General features: G+C 30.7%; 1 protein-coding gene across 1 annotated transcript in view; it reads left to right on the top strand.

Annotated features, from left to right (window-relative positions):
* LOC132549909 (titin homolog) overlaps positions 1–25,508 on the top strand; it is a 56,991-nt gene that overhangs the window by 13,036 nt on the left and 18,447 nt on the right. Inside the window, exons 5-18 of the mRNA XM_060213884.1 lie at positions 1,162–1,272; positions 1,942–2,088; positions 3,197–3,241; positions 7,182–7,334; positions 7,723–7,752; positions 11,242–11,325; positions 13,101–13,247; positions 14,607–15,284; positions 16,446–16,576; positions 16,850–16,930; positions 20,390–20,495; positions 21,075–21,287; positions 23,354–23,787; positions 24,284–24,364. Of these exons, the coding sequence (XP_060069867.1) occupies positions 1,162–1,272; positions 1,942–2,088; positions 3,197–3,241; positions 7,182–7,334; positions 7,723–7,752; positions 11,242–11,325; positions 13,101–13,247; positions 14,607–15,284; positions 16,446–16,576; positions 16,850–16,930; positions 20,390–20,495; positions 21,075–21,287; positions 23,354–23,787; positions 24,284–24,364 (2,441 nt within the window). The remainder of the gene's footprint in view (positions 1–1,161; positions 1,273–1,941; positions 2,089–3,196; positions 3,242–7,181; positions 7,335–7,722; positions 7,753–11,241; positions 11,326–13,100; positions 13,248–14,606; positions 15,285–16,445; positions 16,577–16,849; positions 16,931–20,389; positions 20,496–21,074; positions 21,288–23,353; positions 23,788–24,283; positions 24,365–25,508) is intronic.

The raw sequence follows: 25,508 nt of genomic DNA, 5'->3' as shown, positions 1-25,508 counted from the left end.
GACAACAATGTAATTAATAACGAAAACAGATTGTTTTGTTACATGACAATCTTAAAATGATAACATCTTTTTTGCCTCAAGGTGTTTGAAAAACCATGAAAATTAGAACTTAAAAAAAAAATCTTCTAAATTACAGCATATCTGTTGTTTTCATTTTTCCATAGTAATGTTGTTTCAAAACGAAATCTAAAAGATCTTAAAGTCTTTTTTTTTTAGTTAAATTAAACAAGTTTTTCCTGCAGGAGTTGATCTCACGGAGCGTCACACTGGGCGTCCCACTGGGCGTCATCATTATTAAACAGGATTTCTGTAACAACTTTAACAATGTTACTTGTTAATATAATTTACTTAATGCATAATGATGTAACCTTTGAAATAACTGCTACTTATACTTGTAATAATTACATTGTAATACCAAATACCTAAAGGGAAGTAACTCAGAATTATTATCTCTCCAATGTAACACCCTTGATAAGATTATACTTCATTGTTAAAACAGGAATTTCAGTTCCAAAGGCAGAAATAAGATAAGATTTACATAGTGCAATTAAATGGGCTGCCTGAAGTGTTTACATTTTCTTGTTCATTTTTGTATTACTGCCACGATCCACATCCATTGCCTAGAAGTGACTTTTAGATACAGTGATCGAAAGAAATTCAACTCAAATCTAGACCAAAACTGATATGTGGATCATCTTGGGTTATTTTGAGGGCCTCTTGGAAAATTGATCGGCTGATTTTTGTAGAGGGATATTGTTTTTAGACCAAACATTCTGTATACTTTATGTGAGGAAGTAGCCTCTCTGAAGAAGTGTATCCAGGGAGTACAACTTAAATGAGGACCAGATCAGAAATTCCAAATACTCAAGTCCACTTTCTGCAGATTATTAAGATTTTTAATTTTCAAATTTTGAGGATTATAGCAAAAAAATGTCTTGAATGATTGATTTCCTTTTTTATATGTAAAATTCTTTAGTAAATAATGTATCTATTATTTTAGTATCAAAATGATTTTTTAGTGAAAATAATTTTCCCCAGAGTTTTTGTGACTGTAGACATTTGGTCATTATAGTAAGTAGAAACAGGAATGGACATATTATTCTGTAAGATTATCGTCAGGTCCCATTATACAGGTCTGACTGGTGTATGTGTATTATACAGATTTAACTGATGGAGCGTGGGGTACAGGAGATAATGAATTACTTCGACAGAGAGCAATTGAACAGGAACGTCGTCGCAAGGAAGAAAAACTTAGAAGAAAACGAGGGGAAGGTAACTCTATCCTGCTTTTGTATCGAAAAATCCTTCCCCCCACCCTCTACCCACATATTGTTTCAAACTAACTGATAGCAACTCGTGCTATTTTGACTTCAAAAATACATTCTGATAAAAGCATCTTTGGGTATTGGCAAGGAGAAACTAAATAATATAAGGAATTTTAATTGATATTTCCAGAAATATGTCTATTTATGTTCTGAGGCCTTTGTCGTTTCTGTCTCCTCTGTGCTGCAGTATCATTGTGATAGAACAGTGCTGTCTGCTAATACTGTTTGTTATCAATGCAGTATTTTGTAATAGCTGACACAGCTCACTGATCTTTTTCTCTGTCTATCTGACTGTGTAGATAAAATAACCATTTTGATTTTTTGTAAGGAGTTATGCCCCTTTTATGTTGACCTCATAAACATTTTTATGTGGTGATGAAGGTATTATATTTGTCTTTGAGTTTCAATTTTAAGTTACTTGGCTTATCAAAGAATATTCAAAACTGTTCAATTCTTTCATTATAAAATGGAATCTAAGTGTAATTAATTTTTTTCTTGTTATTTTCATAACATGTTTAATAATTCACATCTACTTTGTTCATCAATAAAGTTTTTGTGCATGTACCTGATTTGGCCCCTATCAGTGTGTACATAAATGATGTTTTGCCTTGACTAGGTCCTACCGTATCAGGCGGTTCCTACCTCCAGAGCAGCAGTGAAAGTCTTGGGGCTGCTAGTGCAGGTTCTATTCCAGTAGCCAAACCAGTTCGTACTAACTGGAAGGGCAGTAACCAAAGCCTCCGCAGTCTGGGGTCGAAGAAAGGTAGGTAACTCTTATTGACTCTTAGGATCTCCAGCTTCACTTGTTCATGACCTGTTAAGTTTTAGGGAAAATATTCTAGAATATAAATATACATCTCATTATTCATGTCGAGTTATGAGAATAAGAAACTTGTTTACTATCTACAGATGATAAAGTTCAATGATAAATAAAATAGAATTTCTTCGCTGAAACTATTGTATGTTCATATGAATTAACTCATCACATGTACATGTATTTAGATCCAGGGATGAAAACTGAATTTCTGATTCTGTCAGCGATTTGCTGTTTGAATAATAATCATGCAGTCATTCTTTATTGTCATTTCTGTAGAATATGAAATATCCCCTCCCTACTTAAAAATATTTTAAAAATCATCATCTTCAATTGATATAATTATGATGATATCAAGTGTGATGCTTTATATTACTATAAATTCTTACTTTCAAGTTAGTCTATCAAACCTCCTATATGTTTAGCTTATTCACTTCATTTTACTTAAACTATAATGATTAAATGATTCTCTGTTCATAGATATATCTACTTTTTTGAACAGATATGAATTCATCATCTATCTAGTTATTTTCATGTCTTATCTATCTCCCTGTACCATTTTACCGGTCATACAGAGCTACTTCTTCAGCTTTTTAATGTTTCTAAACATTCAGCCCAACCTTAACTATTTTAGAAGTGATTGCTTTGTTTCTGTAATATTAATAATGTGATGTAAAATGTTAAAATCAAAATTTGTCATTTTGCTACATCGTAAACGCTTTTGGAAGAGAACATCCCTAAAAAAGTTGTAAAACATATTAAATAACTATATAATTATGTCAATTAGTTCTTAATTTAATTGAAAACAGACATTGAAATAAAAAAAGGAACATACAAAAAAATTGTTATTTTTAAATGTTTTTAACATTTTTCTTTCCTTTTTATTGATATTTCCAAGTTTTTTTTTTAATAAATTGTTGAAGTGCAAATATCAAAGATTTAATTACTAAAATGCAATGTGTTTGAAATGTAACAAATTTGAATTTAAAAATCAGCATGAAATAAATTGTGCCAAATGAAGAAATGGTTTATCTGTGTCTCCTGCCTTGTGTTACAGACGACACTGATGGACATAAGTCTCCAGAAAGAGAAATTGATGCTCGTAATTGTCCTCTCAGTTTGTGTTTTTGTCTGTCAGTAGAATATCTTTGTCTAGTTTGTATACTTGGTACCTTCTTTTCTATCATTACAGCCACTTGCTGCAGTATATCAGATATATGTATCATCCTTTCTGGGTCTTTGTGGTACAAGCTTAAAGTTTGCTATATATATATTTTTGGTTTTTGTTGGTTTTATGAAAATCACCTAGTTAATGATTTTTTAAACATTTTTGCACTTTAATGGTTATAAGTTTTGAAAATTTTAGATACTATCTCTTTTGCATGAAAAGCAGTATTAATCAGAACTGCAGTGTTTTTTTGAAACTGTAACAGTATCATATGGATCAGTACATTTGTGTTTTTTTCCAAATTTTTATTTCAAATTATTTAAACAAAATTTCTAGTCCAATAGAAATAAAAAAGCAAAACAATAACATTTCAAGAAACATTGAAATATTTTGTATTGTAAAATGGCCTTGCCCTGTATTGTTTTGATAGCGTATATATATTACCAAATAAGGGAAATTTGAATGCAAGATTTTTATGTAATATTCACATCTGATATTTATTTCAATTTCTTAATAACTTTTGTATGGAGTCAGGTTCTATTCTAAATGTCAGCCATATCTATTGAGTGTGAATTATACTGTAACACTGTCAAACAGGAGGAGAAAACTTTGACAGTAACAATAAAGAGTTATCTTTCCCTGGTTTTTACTCTATTTCCCTCTTCTACTTTCTACCGATAGCTCAACTGAAATGGTAAAACCTATATTTATAAGGATTTGTATTAATTTGGGAGCAGGTTCAACCAAGATGAATTTAAAATAATGTAAAATGTAATATATTTTATATTGCTTGGTCTATTAATGATATAGCTTAAAGTCATCTGGTCATTAATCACTGTCTAATATCGTGTCATCTAATTTTGTGTCATCATGTTCCATGTGTAATCAAAGTTATCATGTCTGCAGTCTGTTCATTTATTGAAAAATTGTCCTCATGAATTCACCTAAATATTTTTTATTTTTTTTATTTTATATTTTTTATTAATTTACTTTGACAAAAATCAATATCAAAATAAGAAATGAAAGAATATAAACAAAAGAATGAAAACCAGTTAAAAGTGAAAACATAACTTGTTGTCCGTTTATCTGGAATCAATATGTTACAATGTCAAGGTTACCTTTATTTGACTTTTTTTTCAATTAAAATTTTGAATTTAATTAGAACTGTTGAATTCATGAGGAATCTTGTGTTATTTTCACATCCATTATGATAGACTTGTACATATACAGATTTCCGTAGATTAGATGATTTTTTTATTTACAATTTAATATTGGTTTTATTTTTCGTCACACCTTAAATGGACGGGTTTGTGGTCGATGTTTTGTTTTGTATCGTATAATTACTTTATTGTGTGTTCTAGGAATTCACAAGCGTACAGACTCTACTGACACTTGAATATACATACATAGTGCTTTGTCACATCACAGGCTTAATTATAGACTTGACTGATTCCTGAAATAATAGACAATAATTTCACAAACTTAAACACTTAAATTTTGATATATCTAATGTTTGTATGTATATCTACATATTGATGTACTTGTGTCAGACTAGTGCACTTTAACTTTCATTTTACAAACACTATGGGAGCACTTGTTCAGTAAAAAGTTTCACTGCTGCGAAGCAAATAAATTTGAAATATATATCTTATCTTATTTATATCTAACAAAACATGAAAAAAAAAGAAATATATGCAAAAAAACAAAAAAAAATTCAAAATTAAAAAAAAAGTGAAATATCCACAATATTATTACTAATGTAAATGTTCATTTCATTGTTTTTATGGTAAATGATTCATCCTCAACAGAAAACATTGGCTTGTTAATTTCCAAAAACAAATTATTGATTTTTTATTACTTTAATCTTTAAAGTATTTTGACATCATTACATGCTGCATTAAAAATAGATTTCTAGATGGTTATCTGATGGATAATTTTATAATTACAGTACGGGTGATTTGTTAACTTCAAGGATTTTCTCAATTTTCTTAAGATAGTGTAAAAAAACTGATTTTAAACAATGGTATGTTACATAGAGTATTAAAAATTTGATAACAGAACCGGTAGAGTTGAATAAGAATTGACACTTCATCATACAGCTGAGTTTTTATCCTCGGGGATTATTGGTAAAGTCATTCATATCATCTACCTCCAGTTATAAATTTCGTCACTGATTTATACAACGGTAACATCATTAGACAGGTTAACTAACTGCAGGTTTATCACTGATAATCTTAACTGGTTTATTTATATATATATATATATATATGTATACTATCATATCCTGTATATATATTATATACAAACTGCTTCAGTGTATGTCATTGTTGCTATCCTATACATGTCTGTATATCTAAAATTATACCAAAACTTTAAAATTGAAACTTTGAGCAAGACAAATAGTAATATCTGTAGCAGGTATGATTCAAATATAATGAAACACAAAAACATATTGATGTAGGATGTTTGAATTGCTTATGATATTTAGTTTCCTTTAGGTCTACTTGTCTCAAAGTTAACTTTAAAGATTCATGTCTCAAAGTTTAGTTCAAAGTTTCAATTATAACATGTGGTAAGGTGAAAATTCAGAAATGAATGAAAATTAAAATTATATCATTTCATGGCAATGGTTATGTTATGATTGACCTGGTCAATACGTATGAAATACAGCATCAATATGTCAATAAGCCCATGTCTGGTAATAAGCCCACCCTCTGATGTTAAGTAAGATGTAATGTGTTGGCTACACAGGATTATCAAAGAATATGATGTTTTGGGGCAACAATTAGAACCATTTCATCAACCACTGATTAAAAGTATGAAACTTTTGAGAATTTACTTTGGCGAGACTTATTATTCCCAATTTGCAAAAATTACAAAAGTGTAAAAAAAGCCTTATGTAATTTCAGTACTAAGTTTAGGATATATATCTCATGTTAATGACTTCAGTCCTACCTGTGTTGTCAACCTTACCTCTCATTGTATGTAGTTCTCGGACTGTTTACAACACCATTCTATTTCCAAAAATTAACTTAAACTGAATCACATTTATTTGGTTAGGCATTACGAAAAATATTATTTCTCCTTTGTGAAGTTTTAAATATTTCACAATTAAATTTAAGAGAATGTGGCCAGAATTTAATTTTTATTTGAAATGATATATAAAAACAGTGGGTTAATGAACATCAAACATACTGTTGTGTAGACGGAATGGGTTAGTTATGTTAAACAAATATACAATATATATAGTGTGTTTATAAAAATATTTCTTCATAGTTTATCGTACATCATTTAAATCACTGACTCCTTGTTCATATTGAAATCATTTCACATTAATCTCATTTTCACTAAGGAAGGTTGTTTATGTTTCAATGATGCAATTTTCAAGCAATCTTATCAAGAATGGTTGGAAATATTTCAATTAAATTTCACACAAAATTTCTGTGTGAATGAAATGTTATTTACTTGACAAGTTGTGGAGTCAGTATAAATGTGTTGATCCGGTATCAGTAGATTTCTTTACTGACAGAATTAAAATGTTATATTAACTTAGATTCATTTTGATCCATCTGTAATTTACTGTTGAATATCTGTTAAAAATAATCAAGTCACTGCAATTTTTTAATTTTTTTAATTGATTATGAATAACTTTTAATTAACAATTTTTTGCATAATTTTTAATAGTTCCATAAATTGTATATTAATTGCATAATAATTTTCATTCCGTTTCACTTTTTCTTTGTTGCTTTGAAATAGTTAAAAAATGCTTTTGCAGAAATATGAATCTAGCTTTTCAAAAGTGAAAAAAATCATCATTTTTTTATTGATAATTAGATATTATTATTACAAATTTTTTTGTTTTATCACACAACAGGAAGTGGAGACGAAGGATCACACAAAGGAAGTGTGATATTTGGACCCGATGGTCAAGTGATCAGTGTGGGAGGGGCCATCCAACCATCGCCGCGATTGGAAGCGACCGGTATGATCGACCAAGTTACTGATGCTAATCGTATCTTTGGCAAAGGTAGGGGACACAACTCTTGTTTTTTTTTTTTTTTTTATAAGGAAATTTATTTATTTTCTGCAAGGTACTTAAGAGAATATTTTCACATTTTTGTTAAATATTATACCCTTTGTAAAACTCTTTGATAAGGAAACAGGATGTAAGATGATATGTTCAGCTTCCTCTACAGGTTTTTCTTTTGAAGGAACAAAGACTTAAAAATCATGTTGATTATGTTTCTCTCTGTGTTTGTAAATCAGTTATGATCAATATATGTTTTAAACTCATTAATCTCGTTTCAAAGAAGAAACTAAGATATCTTTTTCAGATTTTTTTTAGGAATAACACTTTAGATAGAAATGTATTGGTAAATGTATCTGGCTGATACATGCTATATTGAATTTTCTAGGTAGCAAAAAACCAGCTCCAATAAGTAAAGGTAACTCAGTTAGTTGGACCCGTAGGCAATATGCATGCTGTATTTTTTATCATAGAAATATATACTTTAAGTCATGCTGAATTCCAATTATATAGTCATGTCTCAGGCATTTTTTCCTCCTTATATGGACATGTCCAAGTCGTTTTGCCCTCCTTGTCCCAGACATTTTATCCACCATAGAAGACATTTTCCTGTCATTTTGTCCTCTCTTTGATAAGTCCAAGGCATTTTGTCTTCTTTTTAAGACATGTCCAAGTTATTTTGCCCTCCACAACGATAGAAATCTCCCAATTATGTTGCTCTCCTTATACAGACATCGCCCAATCAATCTGCCCTCCTTGTATAGACATTGCCGAATCATGCTGCCCTCCTTATACAGACATCTCCCAGTCATGCTGCCCCCCTTATACAAACATAGCCCAATCATTCTGACCTCCTTACATAGACATCGCCCAGTCATTCTGCCTTCCTTATATAGACATCACCGAATCATACTGCCCTCCTTATACAGGTATCGCCCAATCATTCTGCCCTCCTTATATGGACATATCCCAATCTTGCTGCCCTTCTTATATAGACTTCGCAGAATCCTGCTGCCCTCCTAATATAGACATCTCCAAAGCATGCTGCCTTCCTTATATAGACATCTCCCAATCATGCTGCCCTCCTTATATAGGCATCTCCCAATCATGCTTTCCATATATGGGGACTTCCAAATGATTTTGCCTGCCATATATAGACAAGCCCAAGGCATGCTTTCTCACTGTTACAGATTTCTCTTTCCTGGATAATTCTTCCTAGAAAACATTTATATGTGATGCATGAGAGAATGGAAATTTGAAAGATGTCTTAATTCTTGTTGCTCACCTTTTTTTTATTTGCATAGGATGATAAAAAGTCCTCCAAGACTGTTTTAATGATATTTGATATATACTTCATTCGTTCTGCATTACAATCTTCATCAGGGACAGACAGCAATACACATTTTATTGTAGTTATTTCAATTTCACATGTATGAGCTTCATAAGATTGACTGAAGGCATAAACTTGTGTCAAAGCTTTACATCAAACTTGTGTTGGAACTTAAAGCTTTACATCAAACTTGTGTCAAAGCTTTACATCAGACTTGTGTCAGAACTTTACATCAGACTTGTGTCAGAGCTTTACATCAAACTTGTGTCAGAGCTTTACATCAAACTTGTGTCAGAACTTTACATCAAACTTGTGTCAGAACTTTACATCAAACTTGTGACAGAGCTTTACATCAAACTTGTGTCAGAACTTTACATCAAACTTGTGTCAGAGCTTTCTTGATCGGATTATTGTCCTTTATAACAGTGCCACCTATTGGACTATAGATTATCAGTGGGCAAATGTCTCGCCTTGTAACAGGTTTGCATGTGGAAAATGAGATAAAAACAGACAGCAATAAAACGACTCTTCTCCGAGAGCTTAAGTACAAATTAAAAAAAAAACAAAACAAAAATCAATATTTCCATTTTGCCAATACAATAAAAGTATCTATAGAATGGTATATGAATTAATTGTTTACATGAATCTAGTTGGGGGGACACAAACAAATCATTTTCATTAAAAAACAAATACATTCACTGAATTTATACTATAGAATAATCACTTGCTTCCATATTAGGCCAGACAAAAGTTTCCACTTTCCTGAGATTTTTTTTCTAGTGATTTAGCACATAAATCTATTCATTATACTTATAGACACTGATGGTAAACTCTTTAATAGATTAAGCTCAATCAGTACTCCCTATATCTGCCTTCCATTGATTATTACATAAAACACAGATATATTTTGCTTGGCCTTATTTTAACAATTAAGCATGCATTTGGGTTTATTAGATGCTTAATTTTGACCTTGTGACCTCTGCAGATGTAATATTAGGATCACTGACAATAGACCTGCCATTTCTCCGTATGTATGGTATGTTATCACTTTGAGGTCGGAAGGTGCTAAATCTGTGATTTACTTGGTAATTTGGATAGTTGTGAGGGTTTATGGTGATTGTCACTGGAATGGAAATAGACTTGTTGATGTGATTTGTTTTTCGTAACATTTCAATATCAAACAAATGCCCAACAACGCTCAAACTTACATACACTTCCTCATTATAATGGTTGATGTACTAAATATTTCATTTACATATACGTCAAAATTGTTGATACACTAAATGCTTTCCTTCCTTTGTCATGAAAATAAAATGGTTGATGGGAAAATAATTTTTTTTTTCGGGATGAAACTGAGATCTACTTTTATCTACCATAACCAAGAGTACCATTCTAATGATCGGATATTCATGCTTCATTGAAGAGAGCTACTACCATCAACTAACAATTGTTCTGCCTTCATCTTATTTTTCATGATGTCCATAAACATTATATTTTGTGAATTTTAACTTTCCCTAAATTCTGAATTTTGGATTTTTTTTTCTGGCAAGTTTTGTTATTGTCATTGTGTAATTGAATAAGTACAATAAAACCATGCTTCCTCTGACAATGATATACTGACCTTTGTTACTTGAGGGAGACAGGATTGCTGATGGTTTAGATTGGCTTCAGAAAAATTTGGAATCTCATTAATCTTTAATTTTTCATTTTTCCAAATTTTCTGAATTTAATTTTAATTTAATTTTTGAACAAGGAAATCAAAATTCCTGAAAATGTGTTGTCACCCTTGGTTCTGAGAGGCATAATTACAAAGGGATATATTTGTGACATAGTTGTCACAGGTTTTTGGTATATGAGAGTATTTAATGCTGTGACTGCTAATACAGGGCCAAAATTATCTGGACCCTGTATTTGAGTTCCCTCCTCCTTAGTTTGAAATTTTACAAAGTTTATTTACTAATATCATTTATTATAGTATTCACACTTTATATATATATACATACGTAGAGAATATATATACCAAGTACATAGAAAATTTTATAATTCATTTAGTATTACAGGCTTGAGCTATGAATTATGTAGTGGACCATATACATGTAATCACATAGCCTATTAATATCATCAATAATTGATATTATTAGTAATTAATATTATGACATCATTAATTTTCCATTTCCCCTTGTTTTCATTTGACTTAGTAGCTAATCCACAGTCAGAAATTTCACATTGTTATTCAATTATCGATACATCTGTGTTCTTCTGTCTGGAGGTATTTGTTTCTCTTTAACATTATTTGTTTCTGATAAAAACTTGATACTAGATCTAAATAATGCTGTAACATTGCTATTTAATCATACATATCTACAGCTAGCGTGTTTCTTTAATTTTTCAATTAAAGTATAGCAAAGAAAAAAATTGTTCAAAGTGCTTTTAAAAATTCACCTCCATACAAAATATAGTGTTCCTCAAGTGAAGGGAAATAACTCTAAGAGAATGTTGGGACTGTCACATGATTGGATAATTTTCTTGACTCTGTTTTGTGTAGATTTAATTGTGAATGACGTGTGTATTCTACAGATCTTGTCAGTGATGAATCTGATGATGAACCTGAAGAATGGAAACACAGTAAAGCTCTGCGTCGTCGGGATGTAGTAAGACGAGGTAGGTCATGATAATCATTTTCTTTTAAACAATTGCTTTTTACGAAAATGTGAAATTTAAGAAAATTTATCGGAATGTTTTAATTTGTAAAAATTAACTGTAAAAAAATTTACTAGGTGTTTTGAAATAACTGTGTCTATGATTTTTCAGTTTTTTTTTTTAAATATGAAATTAAGAAGCCACTTAAACTTGTCCTCGTATTCCAGTGACCTTATATGGAGGTGCTTGGAATTCTTTCTTATTAAATGAAATTTTCAGAAATCTTGAATTTTCTTTATTGAAAAAAAAACGTTTTTAATAATCTTGAAAGATGATCAGTAAATATATTCATTGAAGAGTAAATACATTACATTCTATAAAAATTGATGTAGTGAAATAAAACATTACATACAGAGAAAAATAACAATAGGAAACATTAAACTGTTGTTTATGATATTTAATGGGATATGTGTTTCCCTGATACAGCTGAGGACACTAACATGATATACAGGTATATACAGGTATACATTGTCACACAGAGATGGGTGTGTCTTTATGTTGGAATGTTCAATATTTTGTTATGTTTTGTTATTGTATTGTAAGTTAGGATTCTTGTAAGCATGAATAAACAAAGTATTCCCTGAGAATATTTTTTGAACAACAGAGGTATACATTTACTTATCTATTTCTTATTTTAGAAGATTTTATATCTTTGAGGTTTATTCTATAAAATTCCAATTTTTCAAATTTTTACAAGCCCGTTATTTTTCCCTTATGATACAATACACCCAGGTTACTGTAGTTTTAATGATGACTCTGGCCCATACAAAGTTTTTAATTAATTATTGTTATGATTTATCATTATTTTGTTTCATCACCTTTGAGAGTTGCTGGATATTTAAGTTTTAATGTCACTGTGATATATTTTTTACTAGATGTTTCAAATAAAAAAAAGAAAATCATTTTATTTCATCACTATTGAGATACTTGGCAGCTTCCATCACAGCAGAGTGGTTTACTAGATGTTTAAATGGATGCAGGATTGATTTCAACTACAAAAAAATATTCCAGAAATTTCTATCATAAATCTGGAAATCAACAATTTAGTAAGAAGTTGATACTTATCAATATTTACAACAGGAAACATGTTGTTTTCTTCTCTATAATTATGTAATGGTGTGTTTGATTTTGATCATTTGATAATCTTTTTTCGGTTGGAAGTTAAAATTGAAGAAGTCACTAATTGTTATATGTAAATCCAGAGAAATTTATTCATTTTGATAAATATAATGATAAATGTATTGGAAGATTTCAACGCTTCCTACATCTTTTAAATTGTCATTTTGGTTTTTAAATATTTAGATACAAATACAGTTAAAATTTGAACCAATATGTCTTGGTAACATTGACAATAATTAGGACAAAAAATTCCACAGAAATTGATAGGGAAGGGACAGAACTCTTTCAAGGTAAATTAAAAACATAATAAAACCATAATCGATGAAAAACATTTAATCATGAAGATGTACTATATACACAGGTGACTTTTACCTATAGGTAAACATTTGTCTTTTTTGTTGATATGAAAACAGGGACATCACTTTAATGTTGAAGGTGAAATTTATGTTTCATGTTTTTGTGGTAGAATCTTAAGACCATGTTTAAATAAAGTTTTTCACAAAGGACAAAAATGTTAGAAAAAAAACTATGATTTACATGTGTTTTGTATATTATGAAGGTATACAGGTAAGCAAGTGAAAATTTTCTCTTACCGTTATTATCATCTGACCCATTAGAGATCGACTATACTTCGGGTGATATTGACGCCACACAGTCGATGAAATCGTGGAGCTACATGTCTAGGGACAATGATACAGATATAATAGAGTTAGCTGCCCAATCTACAAGCCTGCCCGGTGGTCTTGCTAGTAATTACGAGCAAGGTAACCGATGAAGCGTGACCAGGATCCACTGTGTTGCTAACAATTTCCCTTCCCAGGTCTTGTCGCACAAGCCCATGATTGAACATCATCAGAGTCACACGGCTCTTGATTGGCACAAGTCAAATCTATGTACCTACACAAACTTAAAAACACTAAAAACTCATTGACCATCACTCATTACGTTAATGATATCTCACTCCAAAGTTAATATCTGACATTCTTGTTTATAGGTTCATTTCAATCACATCAATTCCTCAACATTCCAAGGTCAATGTCAAACCGCGTTAGTGACTTTGATTAAATTTCTTATGTCATTTACGTGCCTTTGTTCAAAAGGCTGGTCAATAAGACATGATACTTAACCTTTCTAAGAACTGCAAGAATACCAACATTATGATAAGAAGGAACATGAAAGTAAAGTGCTAATTGAACATACATGATTCATTACGCAATGTAGATCTGACTTTATACGAAAGATCAAACTTTCAATTGAAATCTCTTATTCTGAAATTATTTGAAAAAAAACTAGAGAAGCATCCATTTTAAAATTAAGAACATTTCTATTTTTTTTTTTTTTTTCCATGTTTAAGCCCAGGATACATCAGTTCATGTTATTCAAATGAAATGGAGCTGGAAATAAATATATGAATTGAGTCTTTCACCTTTGTCTTAAGCCTCTAATACATCATATCGTTGTGCACCACTTAACTTCCTTTGACTTAACATTCAGTTCACTAAGGGAAAACCGTAACGGTGAATTCACCTTGTTGGCATTGTACAGGCTGTTAACATACATTTTAAATGAGTTTTTATTTCATTAATTGTTTGACCTTGGTAGATTTCTATCTAAACTTTTACAGGCCCTCTTCATGAAAACCAACTGCATTATTTCCTGCCATAATTTCACCACTGTCCTTGTCACTGGAAAAAATAAATAGCACTGTTTATCACTGGTGTGAATTGACTAGAACCCATTAGTGTTAATTGATTTGTTTCTTAAGTATTGCTATGACACTTATGTTGTCATATTTGTAATTACCATCACTTGCTGTTGCCTGCCATTGTGACATACGTATTCTTATAAAACATGATTAAAAATTATAATTAGTTTTATTTTAGTGGTTAATTAGACATTGAATTTTATATCTATTCACACAATTATGTCTGTGATAATTGGGTTTTTTTTAAACTAAAATTAAGGACTTAAGAGTCTATTTGTGAAAGCATTTTATTATTCATATTATTTGATGTATCTATCCAACTTCATATTTTTAGTTATATCTCATCATAAGACATATTTTTACTTTTACTGAAAACTAAAACCCCAAATCCTAGATCTACAATATGTCATTGTTTCAGAAACCCACTTTAGAATACCTAAAGATATCACAATTTTAAGTCGAGCCACAGAAAAAACAGAGGAAAATGACAGAGCAGAGCCAACCCCTGCCCTGGACACATTCTCAACCCGCTACCCAGCTCCCCCTGGTACCGAGATTCTCAACTCATCCATGGGAGGGGAGGGAACTGCTGCACCTAGCAGGCTAACCTCAGTCAGTCTCGACGAAACGCCTCTCCCTGTTCCCATAGAAACTCCACATCCAGAAAAGATAGATGAAGAGTCAAAGGAAAGTGAAGGTCAGGAAACTAGAGAAGGAACAATTTCCAAGGTTACTGAGGGCAGCCGTTTAAGCAGCAATGCTGAAGGTCCGGCTCCTGTCTCCCAAGTAACATTTATTCAGAATTCCAAATCTTTTGTCAACACACCCCTATCCAACACTGAGAGCAATGAACAGGTCCCTGTGGAGGAAACAAAGGAGGAACAACTGCCCGTGGAAATACCTGTAGAGCTGCCGGAGGAAAAAACAAAAGGAGAGGAAGAAAGTAGAGAAGAAGAACACATTCAAAGGGAGGTAACACCACCCCAAGTTTCTAGGCAGCAGTCTCGGATCTCATTAATCAAGCCTGTTGCTGAGACCACAGAGGTTGTCGAACAGGAAGAAGTTGTTACAGGGAGTGTCCCGGGATCTGCTAGAGGTAGAAAATTATCTGAACTTTGACCTGGCATCACTGACTTCCTGTCACGTGTCCTAGCAACATTAATAAATCACGAAACCCAAGCATTGAATGGCACACCAGATAATGGAAATAGATATCTTTGTTCGCTAACAAAATAAATGTACAGCATGCTGTTTTTTATTTTTCAGGTTTAATTAACCCTTCACTGTTTAAATTGTGTGAAGTGTGTTTGTTTGTTTGATATGAGCACTGAGTGTCCAAGACACACACTTTGATTTAATTTTCAACTGAAGTTGAATTTCACAGCATGTAAGTCACGAGAACACTAAAGGATTAATGTCTGTCAGACTTATGTCAGATACAGAAAAAATGATAACAGGAACTTGTTTTTTAATCACAGCCTTTAAATTTATTCTGAAGGCATGTCATGTCACAAAATGAGCTGATAGGTTTCAGAAAATAATCCAACAGTTAAGATACAGTATACTAGATAAGTAAATATTTTAATTGAAATTGATTTGTTGTCACTATTTTGGGGGAAAACAGTAATTAGTACAGTTTCTGTAGTTGTACATTAATGTATTACATGTAGATAAGTATTCCTTTACATCGATTTGGAAATTAAAGAAAGAAGAATGAATTCTTATTCTAGTAAATGTTAAAAATTTATTTCTCATACACATGTTGATTAAAATTCATTAATTTATTAAATGTTACTTTAAATTACAATATTACTTGAATTTGTTGTTATTCAGGTAATAAAAATGGCTACTCAAAATAAAAATGTTTTTTCAATACCATGGAAGTGTAGGTGATATTTTTCCTGAACAAATTGTCCATGCAATTCTGCTAAACATTCTTTTGTTTTCAGGTAACAGAATAGTCTATTGACTGAGAAATAATTTGTTGTTTCATTGAATTTGTTTTGTATTAAGAAAAATAAGTAATGAAAAATGAAATAAACAATGCCTTGATTGTGAATGTTTGAATATAATTTTTTTTTTGTATATTGCGTTTATTATTTTGCCATGAATTCCAGATGAAAAAAGTAAAATACATTTGTATGTCTTTTCTTTTTACTTACTTTTTTTCTCCTGTTTACAGATTTTTAAGTTTTCATCATTTTCTACATATTATTTTTATGACTTTTCTTGCAAATTTTCTATTTTCAATTTTCAGAAGGTTCTGTGAAATCCCAGATATCAGAAGAGGATATTGTAAATGCTCTCACTGAGCACGCCCAGCAGGTCGCTTCAAGTATTCTTAGTTCCAAGCCTGACACAGGCAAAGACCTTGAGGCCGATGTCAGGGTAGGTCAAGGGTCAAAAGCGGAGCAATTTGGCAGGAATTCAAGTTTGATTTATACATCTGCTTGTACTTCGCTATAAAACATGGAAAATTTTTTGTCGTACTAATTATATGATATATTTTTGTTTTGAGCCATTTTTAAAAGTAAAAGCTTGACTTTATTGATTTTGGCCTTTCTGTATACATCTCGCATGGTTTTTTTACTACTCTATTAACCCAGTGTAAATTGTATTATGTGATCTATATATATACGTTTGTATCTAACCCACTTACAGCAAGCTGCGGAGATGTGGATGGAGCGTCACCCACCGCGTCAAATCTCTCGCAGTGAGTCAGTACAGGAACACGGCGACACTGTAAGAATTTGTATATATATTTATATCTGTTCTTAACTTGTATTTTCCACAGGGTTTATACATCTCTAACTTCATTTTCAGAACTGAAACCACCACTTCACATATTTTTAATGATATTACTACACAGAAATTCACAGTCATGGCCCTCATTTGTACCAAATACATCTCCTTTCTGGCCCCACTTCACAGTGTGCTATTTCTGTATTAAAACAAATGTAACTTTTCTTAATCTTTAATCTTTTTCCTCATATTTTCATTTTTGCAGTTTCTGTAAACAATTTAAGTGTCTAGAAAACATTTCTGCCTCCACTTTGTAAAGATCTAAACTATTATTTTTCCCTTGTGTTCTTCTCGCGTGAAACCTTTCCTTGTTCAGCTGCTTCTCTATGTAAATTATTTCATTCTCTTCAACAAGATGTATTTTAATTCTTCCTAAATTATTTAATCTCTGTATTTGATTTCTTTAACAGTCCTAAACTATTCTTTACTTCTTGATAAAGGAGATGTAAGCAAATTATCTCCCCTTTACATGTTTATTGATAACTTTGATAATTATCTCCCCTTTACATATTTATTGATAACTTTGATAATTATCTCCCCTTTACTTATTTTTTGATAACTCTAAGAATTATCTCCCCTTTTCATGTATTTTGATAACTTTAAGAATTATCTCCCCTTTACATATTTATTGATAACTTTAATAATTATCTCCCCTTTACATATTTATTGATAACTTTAATAAGCTGTTTCAAATGCTGAAATCACATTTTGTAAAAATATTTCTGACCTTAAACCATTTCCTCCATGTATACACTTTTGTTATTTTCTGTGAGATCAGATTTTCTCTCTTTTCGTATTTTCCATAATTTTGGCACTTCTGTGATTTTCCAATTTTCTCTTTTTATTGTCCATTTCCCTTCATGATTCCTTTGATAGAAGATATATTTCATTCAAGAAGTGGATGAATGAAGTGTGTGTTCTTAATTAGCATTTAAATATAGTTAGGAATAATGTAGATTTTTTGTACAAGAATCACAGATAGTAGAATATAAACTTTGTTTTTATTATAACAGATTGGAGTGTATTTTGGGAGTTTGTGGTATAAAATGAGTGAAAACAGTTAGAAGTTTTTAAACAATTTGAGTGTCAGATTAAGTCTTTGAACATTTTTTGTCGTACCTGGTACTCTGAAAGTTCTTACCATACATTTCTTTCAGTGTTTGTTTTTACAAAATTTCAAAGAAAGTAATCAGATACTGTGACAACTGATATAGTTTTTAAACATAATTTCAACACATTTATATAAAAGTACCCCTTAAACTTGAATTTACAGTGATATGTGGATGTTAACATTTTAATATAATAGCAGCTGATTAAGGGCCTGGATAATAATATTGAAAAGAATACAATAAAAGGACAATAATGCATTCCATATTTTCTGGATTATAAGCCTTATAAGGCTTTTTTCCTTTGGGGTTGGGCATGCAGTTTATATACTGGTGTGAAGAGTATGAAGGCTCTGGACTGTTATGTATTTATATGTACTTGCTTAGAAGTAAACTCACAAGACATATCAGTACGATTAATACAACCCAAAATTTTCACTGTTACAAAAACAGATAAGACAACATGTGATATATGTGTGTTTTCTTACTCCATAAAGTGTCTGTAGAATTGACAGAAATATATTGTTTTGTTGTAGTTTCCATGGCTTATCTGGTGCAAACTTGAATTTCTGGTATAAAAATCTAATGCTAATAAGATAGAGAATTCAATTTGCTAGAATTTAGAATGAACTGCATGCTTTGTATGGATATGATCAAAATTACCCAAAAAATTCAATTGTTAAGAGTTTAATAGCATTGATTTTTAATTGTTTTGTGATAAATGCATGTTTGTGCAAACTAAAAATATTCATAATTAAATGATTATGTTTTTGAATTTAATTTCAACAAACGTTAACCAGAGGATGTTGATTACAGTTATCATTGCATGTGGGTATACGTATTGGAAAAGTTAACTGTTGATACTAAATAGGGTGTACCGTCTAACTACATGTGTATACAAATCCTAAATTATGACTCTTTGTCAAATTTGATATCACATCTGTGTTAAAAACACTTGGATTTTACATGTGAGAGAAACAAATGAACAATAGAATTAAACTGAAGCCTTATATTTAATCAAATTTGATCACCGAAAAAGGATTGCTTGTCAAGTTGACATGAAGAACAATGTTATGCATACATTAACATTCTAATATTCCTGAAAAGTATTCTTAGGGCAAATAAATGCAGATACATTATGTCTTTGTGACACAATGGACAGGCTATTTTTTGCTGTATAAGCTTTTTCCATGTGGTCATCAGTTCTTCCCTATGATATTTTTTTGTGAAATCCATCCATATCTACCTGATAGTTAAAACGAAGCTCAAATCATTCACTGGTAAAACTGGAAATTTGTCCTTACGTCGCATTGCTGTTAAATTCCTAGTGTAACAAACTCCTGTTTATGAATCGTTGGCAATAATTAAAAAGTTATCAACCATACACAGTTTAAAATGAAATTTGCTTGTCTTAGATTTTTAACAGTGCCTGGAAATAATTGCTTTGTGTCTCAGGTTAGTGGAGTCCTCATCCAAATATTGAGACAATGATTGCACAACAGTTTACAATATAGAGACCTACTGTTAGACTTAAGGTCAGCAGTGTTTGCGCTGTAGACTATTTTAGTATGAGAGCAAAAGATTTGCTAGATAATTTTAGATTGTAATTGTTTTCTAGTTATTTACGTGTGTTGTGTGGTGATAATTGTTAACTAGCTTATTAATTCTATCTATTTCCAAATCTACAAAGAGGAAAGTTAAACTGATGATTTTCAATTTATAGTTTGTTGAAGTTATGAAATATGAAGCAAAGTTACAGCAATTAATGCTGTTATGTTACATTGAATTTATATGTAATGATATTGCTACACGCAAAAGTTTGAATATTGTTCATGTCTTACAAAGCTTGTTTTTTTTTTTTTTTAACTGAAAAAAAGTTTCTCTGCAGATCTTTGTTTTTTCTTTTTCAGTAATTTTCTCAAATCAAAAATAAAATATAACAAAAATAATGTTGATTAGAGATAATATAATTTCTAATTTTTTAACTTTCTTCACGGAGGATAGAAAGTTAGCTGGTATTTTTTCAAAGCAACTTAGTTTTATTTGATGATCTGTTAGTATCTCTCTTTCTCTCCTGTTGTTTTTCTCAAACGTTCTTTTAAAGAATATGAATTGTTTTTTGTTTTTTTATTAATTCTTTATCTAAGTAATATATTTCACTTTTTCAGATGAAATAAAATGGTAAAGACTGTGGTTTTTACATTGAAAACTCATCATTATTTCATAAACATAATGGAAATAAAATATTAAATAATTATCTCCCTTTATTGACAAGATTTATCTCCCTTTTCAGACTGTTATAGATGAGATTATAGAGATGCAGAAACATAAGAGGAAGAGTGCTGGTCCAACTGCTGGAGAGTACCGAGATTTGATAAAGGATTCTCTAACTACTGCCAGTAAGTTTTGAAGCTATCCCTGTATGTTTAGCCAGTAAACTTTTTTGACTGCCTTGTTTTTCTGATGATTACATGTAACACTATCCCAAGTATATCAAATTTATGACTTATATAGAATTGTCTCCCTCTCATTTCTAAACTACTTATAATCTCAAAATCTATCACTCTATCTGTTGCCATTTGGATTTTTTTATGTATATTTTGAGATTATTGATAAAAAAATGAAAAATATCAAATATTCAGCGAAAACTTTGAACTATTAAATATCAGATATTGTTATTTTGTCAATGAATTTTTGAAATTTTTTTCATTTTGCAAAGTTATGATAATTAGCTTTTCATTTAAAATTTTTTGTTAGAAATCCAGTTCTAAAATCTCAAAACAACATTAACAAAAGTGTAAAAACTGTCTGAAAAAAATATTGATGAAAAAAATTCAGAACTTTTCAAATATTTGATATCTCTATTTTTTAATGAATATTTTTAATATCTAAAATTGTCAATTGTTATGGATTTTTTAAATATTCAAACAGATTTTAAAAACTTTGAAACAAAAACTTATTGTATGAAACATTTACAGTGAAAGCCCAAGGACTGAACGAGAACATACCAGATGACACAGAAATCACACAGGAAGTCATCGAGGCCCTTACAAACGGTTCGCTCACTCCTGAGGATCTGGAACTTGTTCATGACAGTGACAGTGGCAAGAGTATCATCAGATCGCGCAGTCAGATGGCAAGCGCAATGGGAGGGGTCAAGGAAGGTCATATATACGTCTCTGGGGCTAAAAGTAGGTCAACTTTGTCTATTTTTATATTTTCTATTGGTAAATTTGTCGGGTGTTACATTTAATTCTACATCTAAGAGAATGTAAAAATATCCATCAAAAATACATATATATAACTTTGGAGGTATGTGTATGCCTTGTAGAATGAACTTATTGGAATCTTTGTCAATAATTTTTGAGATTAGGAAAAATATGTAATTATGATGTGATTTTAATTCAATTTTATTGATTTTATTGTTTGATTGGTATTGTTATTTGTTGATGTTTTATCATTTCAAATTTATTTTGTTATTTGGCGATATCCTATATCACATTCCCTCTCCCCTCGCTCTCCCACTCCCTCGCTCAACAAATATTGGAAGGTAAAGTCTGCTTGCTAGCTTGGGAAACAGGGTGTTCTTTTCAGATGATTCCTCTGACATAATCCTACATAGACAAAGGAGTGGTATTTTCTTCAAATATTATTTTTTAGATGTTTGCTTTTGTTTTCATTTTTTCTTTTTCTTTAATGAAATCTCTAAAAAAAATATTTTTTTTCATTGCATTGCAATAATTTAACAAGTGATGATAAATATCAATATAAACTATTTATGAGATTTGGGTATTTGGGGCTGTAGATACTGAGGTAATCTGGGTCATATTTTTACACTTTTTTTCTGGAGTTTTGTCCCTTTACAAATACACAGATTTCAATCAAACTGTATACTTTTCAAATCACTGTAGGGTTTTAATGTATTAGGTACACTTGTATAAGTAACTGGGATCTTAATTTGCTTTACAAGTTACATAGTACAAGTGTTGTTTTTTAAACATACTATATACCCCGCTAGTGTGTTTGTGTTTATGCTAGATCATTACAGATACATGAAATATTTCTCTTGTGTATCGTTTTATCAATATTTGAGTAACATTTCTGTTTAAATCACCTTTTTATATTTTTTGGTGTTTGCCCTATTTTTACATGTCACTTCTATACTTTTATTGTTTTGGTTTGGTTTGTTTCATATTGTTAAAATAGGAACACACAATTTTGTAGATAATTTTGTTATCTTACTTTATCTTATATCTGTGTTATTTTTTATTTTTTGGGGTGAATTGTTTTATCTAGATACACATTGAAAAATAAATTTATGTACATTTCTCTGATTATTACTTATATAGTAACAAAAAATATTTTTTTTGTCAATTGGTTTCACAATTCCAAACATTTAAAAAAAATTAGAACAGTTATTGTAAAATCAACAGTTTACATCAAATTCTTCTCTACCTCATTTTAATTGCCATTTTAGATTTAATTAAAATTACAGTTGTAAGCTCTTCATTAAGTTCAAATGTTCTTTGTTTACATGTTTTTATTCATGTTTATTAAATTTGTATCAGATGTCACCGGATAGGGAAACATGCACTTAGGGATGTACAGTAAAGATTTGTTAGTCCAGACAGAAATAACAAAAAAGTATGAAAAAGTACTCTGAGATATATGTCTCTCATACATAAAGGATATCATTCTTCACAAATTTTAGTAAGGATTCATGCTAGGTTGACAACTTTTAGATATTTTGCTTTTTTTTTTTATTGGCTTTTCTCAGAAAATATAAATATCAATGAAATTCTTTGAAGTGAAATCTATTGGGGGACTTTTCTGAAATTAGATATAGGTTACTGAAGAGGATGGGGATGCAGATTGATGAAGTAACAATATGTTGATGACCATTTATAAAATTTCTTGTTCTGGACATTATTTGATTTTTCCCATTATCAAATAAATTTTTTTAAGAATTTCAGTTTAAGTAGAACATCACATCAGACTGGGATGTTGATAAGATAATAAAATAAAATGCTTTCCATACCTATGAAAATATACATATCGAAAATTAATATTGAAAATCGACCACTGCAAAAATCCAAACACATCTGAACATTGAAAAGAAAGAAAATGAGTATTATATACTTTTTTGGTTGTTTGTCCCAGATTTTCAAATCTTTACTATTTTTGTAGTAAGTGTGGTATATGGCGTAGGTTGCTTGGCTTAACTCTGCTCTCTTTCCCTTCGTCCTCCTTCCTGCAGACGGAAAGAAGGCACCTGGGTCTATCCCTGTTGACCGCACCTCAAATGTTGATGTTGGCGAGTTTGACGTTATAAAATATGGCACTGCTGCATCTCAGTCTGGCTCTGAGAAAGCGCCGTCTGAGAAAGCAATGTCTGAAAAAGCAATGTCCGAGAAAGCTCCCTCCGAGAAAGCTCCCTCCGAAAAAGCTCCCTCAGAAAAAGCACCTTCTGAAAAAATTGGTAAGTCACAACCGCCATCAAGAATGGGAGAGTCCATTGTTGAGGAGCCTCCGGAGGTCGTTGAGGCGGACAAAAAATCTACAGTATCATTTCAATCAGAGGGTGAGCCGCAGGTGGATGAGTTCAAGAAGGCAATTGAGGAAATCGAAGAACAGCAGACCAAGGAACCAGAACCACCACAACAGGAGGAACCCAAGCTTCCAGACGAACAGGTAAAATAGGTCGCTGTTAGTAGTAGATAGGTTCTTTGTATTTTAGATTGATTGTATACCCGACCTCCAAACACACTTATATCAATAGGAATGAACACTTTCATGTCCTGCTAATGTTTCCGATTTTATTGTTAGAATTTTCCCAAAAAGTGATGTTTCCTTAAAATCACTTTTAAAAATTTGATTAAATACTTTTAAAATTTTGAACTATTTTTGAAAATGAATTACATAATTCTTTATCGATATCTGGTTCAATTGTAGTACAGTTTTTTTCAGCAAAGCTTGACCTAGTAAATAGGAGAAGTAAAACAATTTATCAGGTTGGATAATCTCTACATCCAAAACATTTGATTTGCTTTAGAATTCAAAGGGTTTCTCTTTCAACAATTTGTTCTTAGAAAACAGAAAACATTATATGTTCATAGAAAACACCATGAACAATATTCAAATTTGTATAATTTTCATTAAAATAATCTGACGCATGTTGACAAATCAGAGAGCTCGGAGTAGAAAAAGCAACAGAAGTCTACAGAGTCACCACAGTTTTCAAAGTCATCGAAGTCGATGCAGCCATTTTGTAAGGGTTTTTGCATGGCAGCCTCATGACTGTTGAAAACCAAATGTATATTTACATCTGATATGAAGTTTGATAATTGCATGATGATTGTGTGATAGTGTAAAAGTAGAATATTTGTTTGTCAGACTCTGAAATAGCAAGAGACAGGTTGTTACATACAGTAAATAAAACGCCTCTGTTACAATAATATCTATTGGATCATCCCTCTGGGAACAGCTTTTGCGTATTCATTCTAGTGACTTTAAGCATATTTATGCCTTATTTTGTTCTGGGTGTGTAAGTTATCATCAGTCAAAGAAAATATTCCTTATGAGAATTCCTTATCAATGACGGGGAAATTATTAAACAATTTAGATTTATTGACAGAATTGTTTTAATGATAATTCAGTTTTTAACTAGTTACAACACAATTCCTAAATATCTATAATAGTGTAAAAATATTTCTAATAAATAACATAAAAAATTTTTAAATATGTAGCCAAGAATTAGAGAATTCTGTATCATTTACAACAAAATTCCTTCTGAATTACGTGAATATTCTGAATGAATGACAGCCTGATGTCAGTTTGATTTTTTTGTGCATGCCCTTTTAATCTGTTGTATGAAAAATTGGATTCTGTGTGTAAGCCTTTCATTGATTAGAATTTTGTTTCATGTAATATTTTCTAAATTAGTTTTATTGCAGACTTTCAAATTGATTAACAGTGTTGTAAAATGTTTGTGTTGAGAATATTAACTGCATTCAGTGTAAAACATTTACCATCATAATGTAACATACACATTGTATCTTCAGCATTATTTAGAATATACCCCAAAGTCTTGATTTTTCAAAATCTATTTAATAAAAATTGGATATTTTAAATTGATATTTAAAGAATTCCATAAAAAAATTTTCAAATTTGTAACATCTTAAAATTCAGCTTGTCAAATTTTAGTTCTTTTTTTTTTTTTTTTGATAATACCTCAGGCATGATGTGACATTTACTGTACCTGGTTTAATGTCAGCATTTTGCTACATATCTGGATATTTAAAAAAAACACTTTTAAGTCTTCATTCCTTAAATATCACTTAACAAATATTGCTAAAATTTGTAACATTGTCATGTATTATTGAAATATTTGAAATATTTTAAATTTTTTACTC

Source organism: Ylistrum balloti, unplaced genomic scaffold, assembly GCF_031769215.1.
Source record: "Ylistrum balloti isolate Yb309-2 unplaced genomic scaffold, AGI_CSIRO_Ybal_v1 Utg370090, whole genome shotgun sequence".
Classification (NCBI taxonomy): Eukaryota; Metazoa; Mollusca; class Bivalvia; order Pectinida; family Pectinidae; genus Ylistrum; species Ylistrum balloti.
This window is presented reverse-complemented; position numbering and strand designations above follow the sequence as displayed.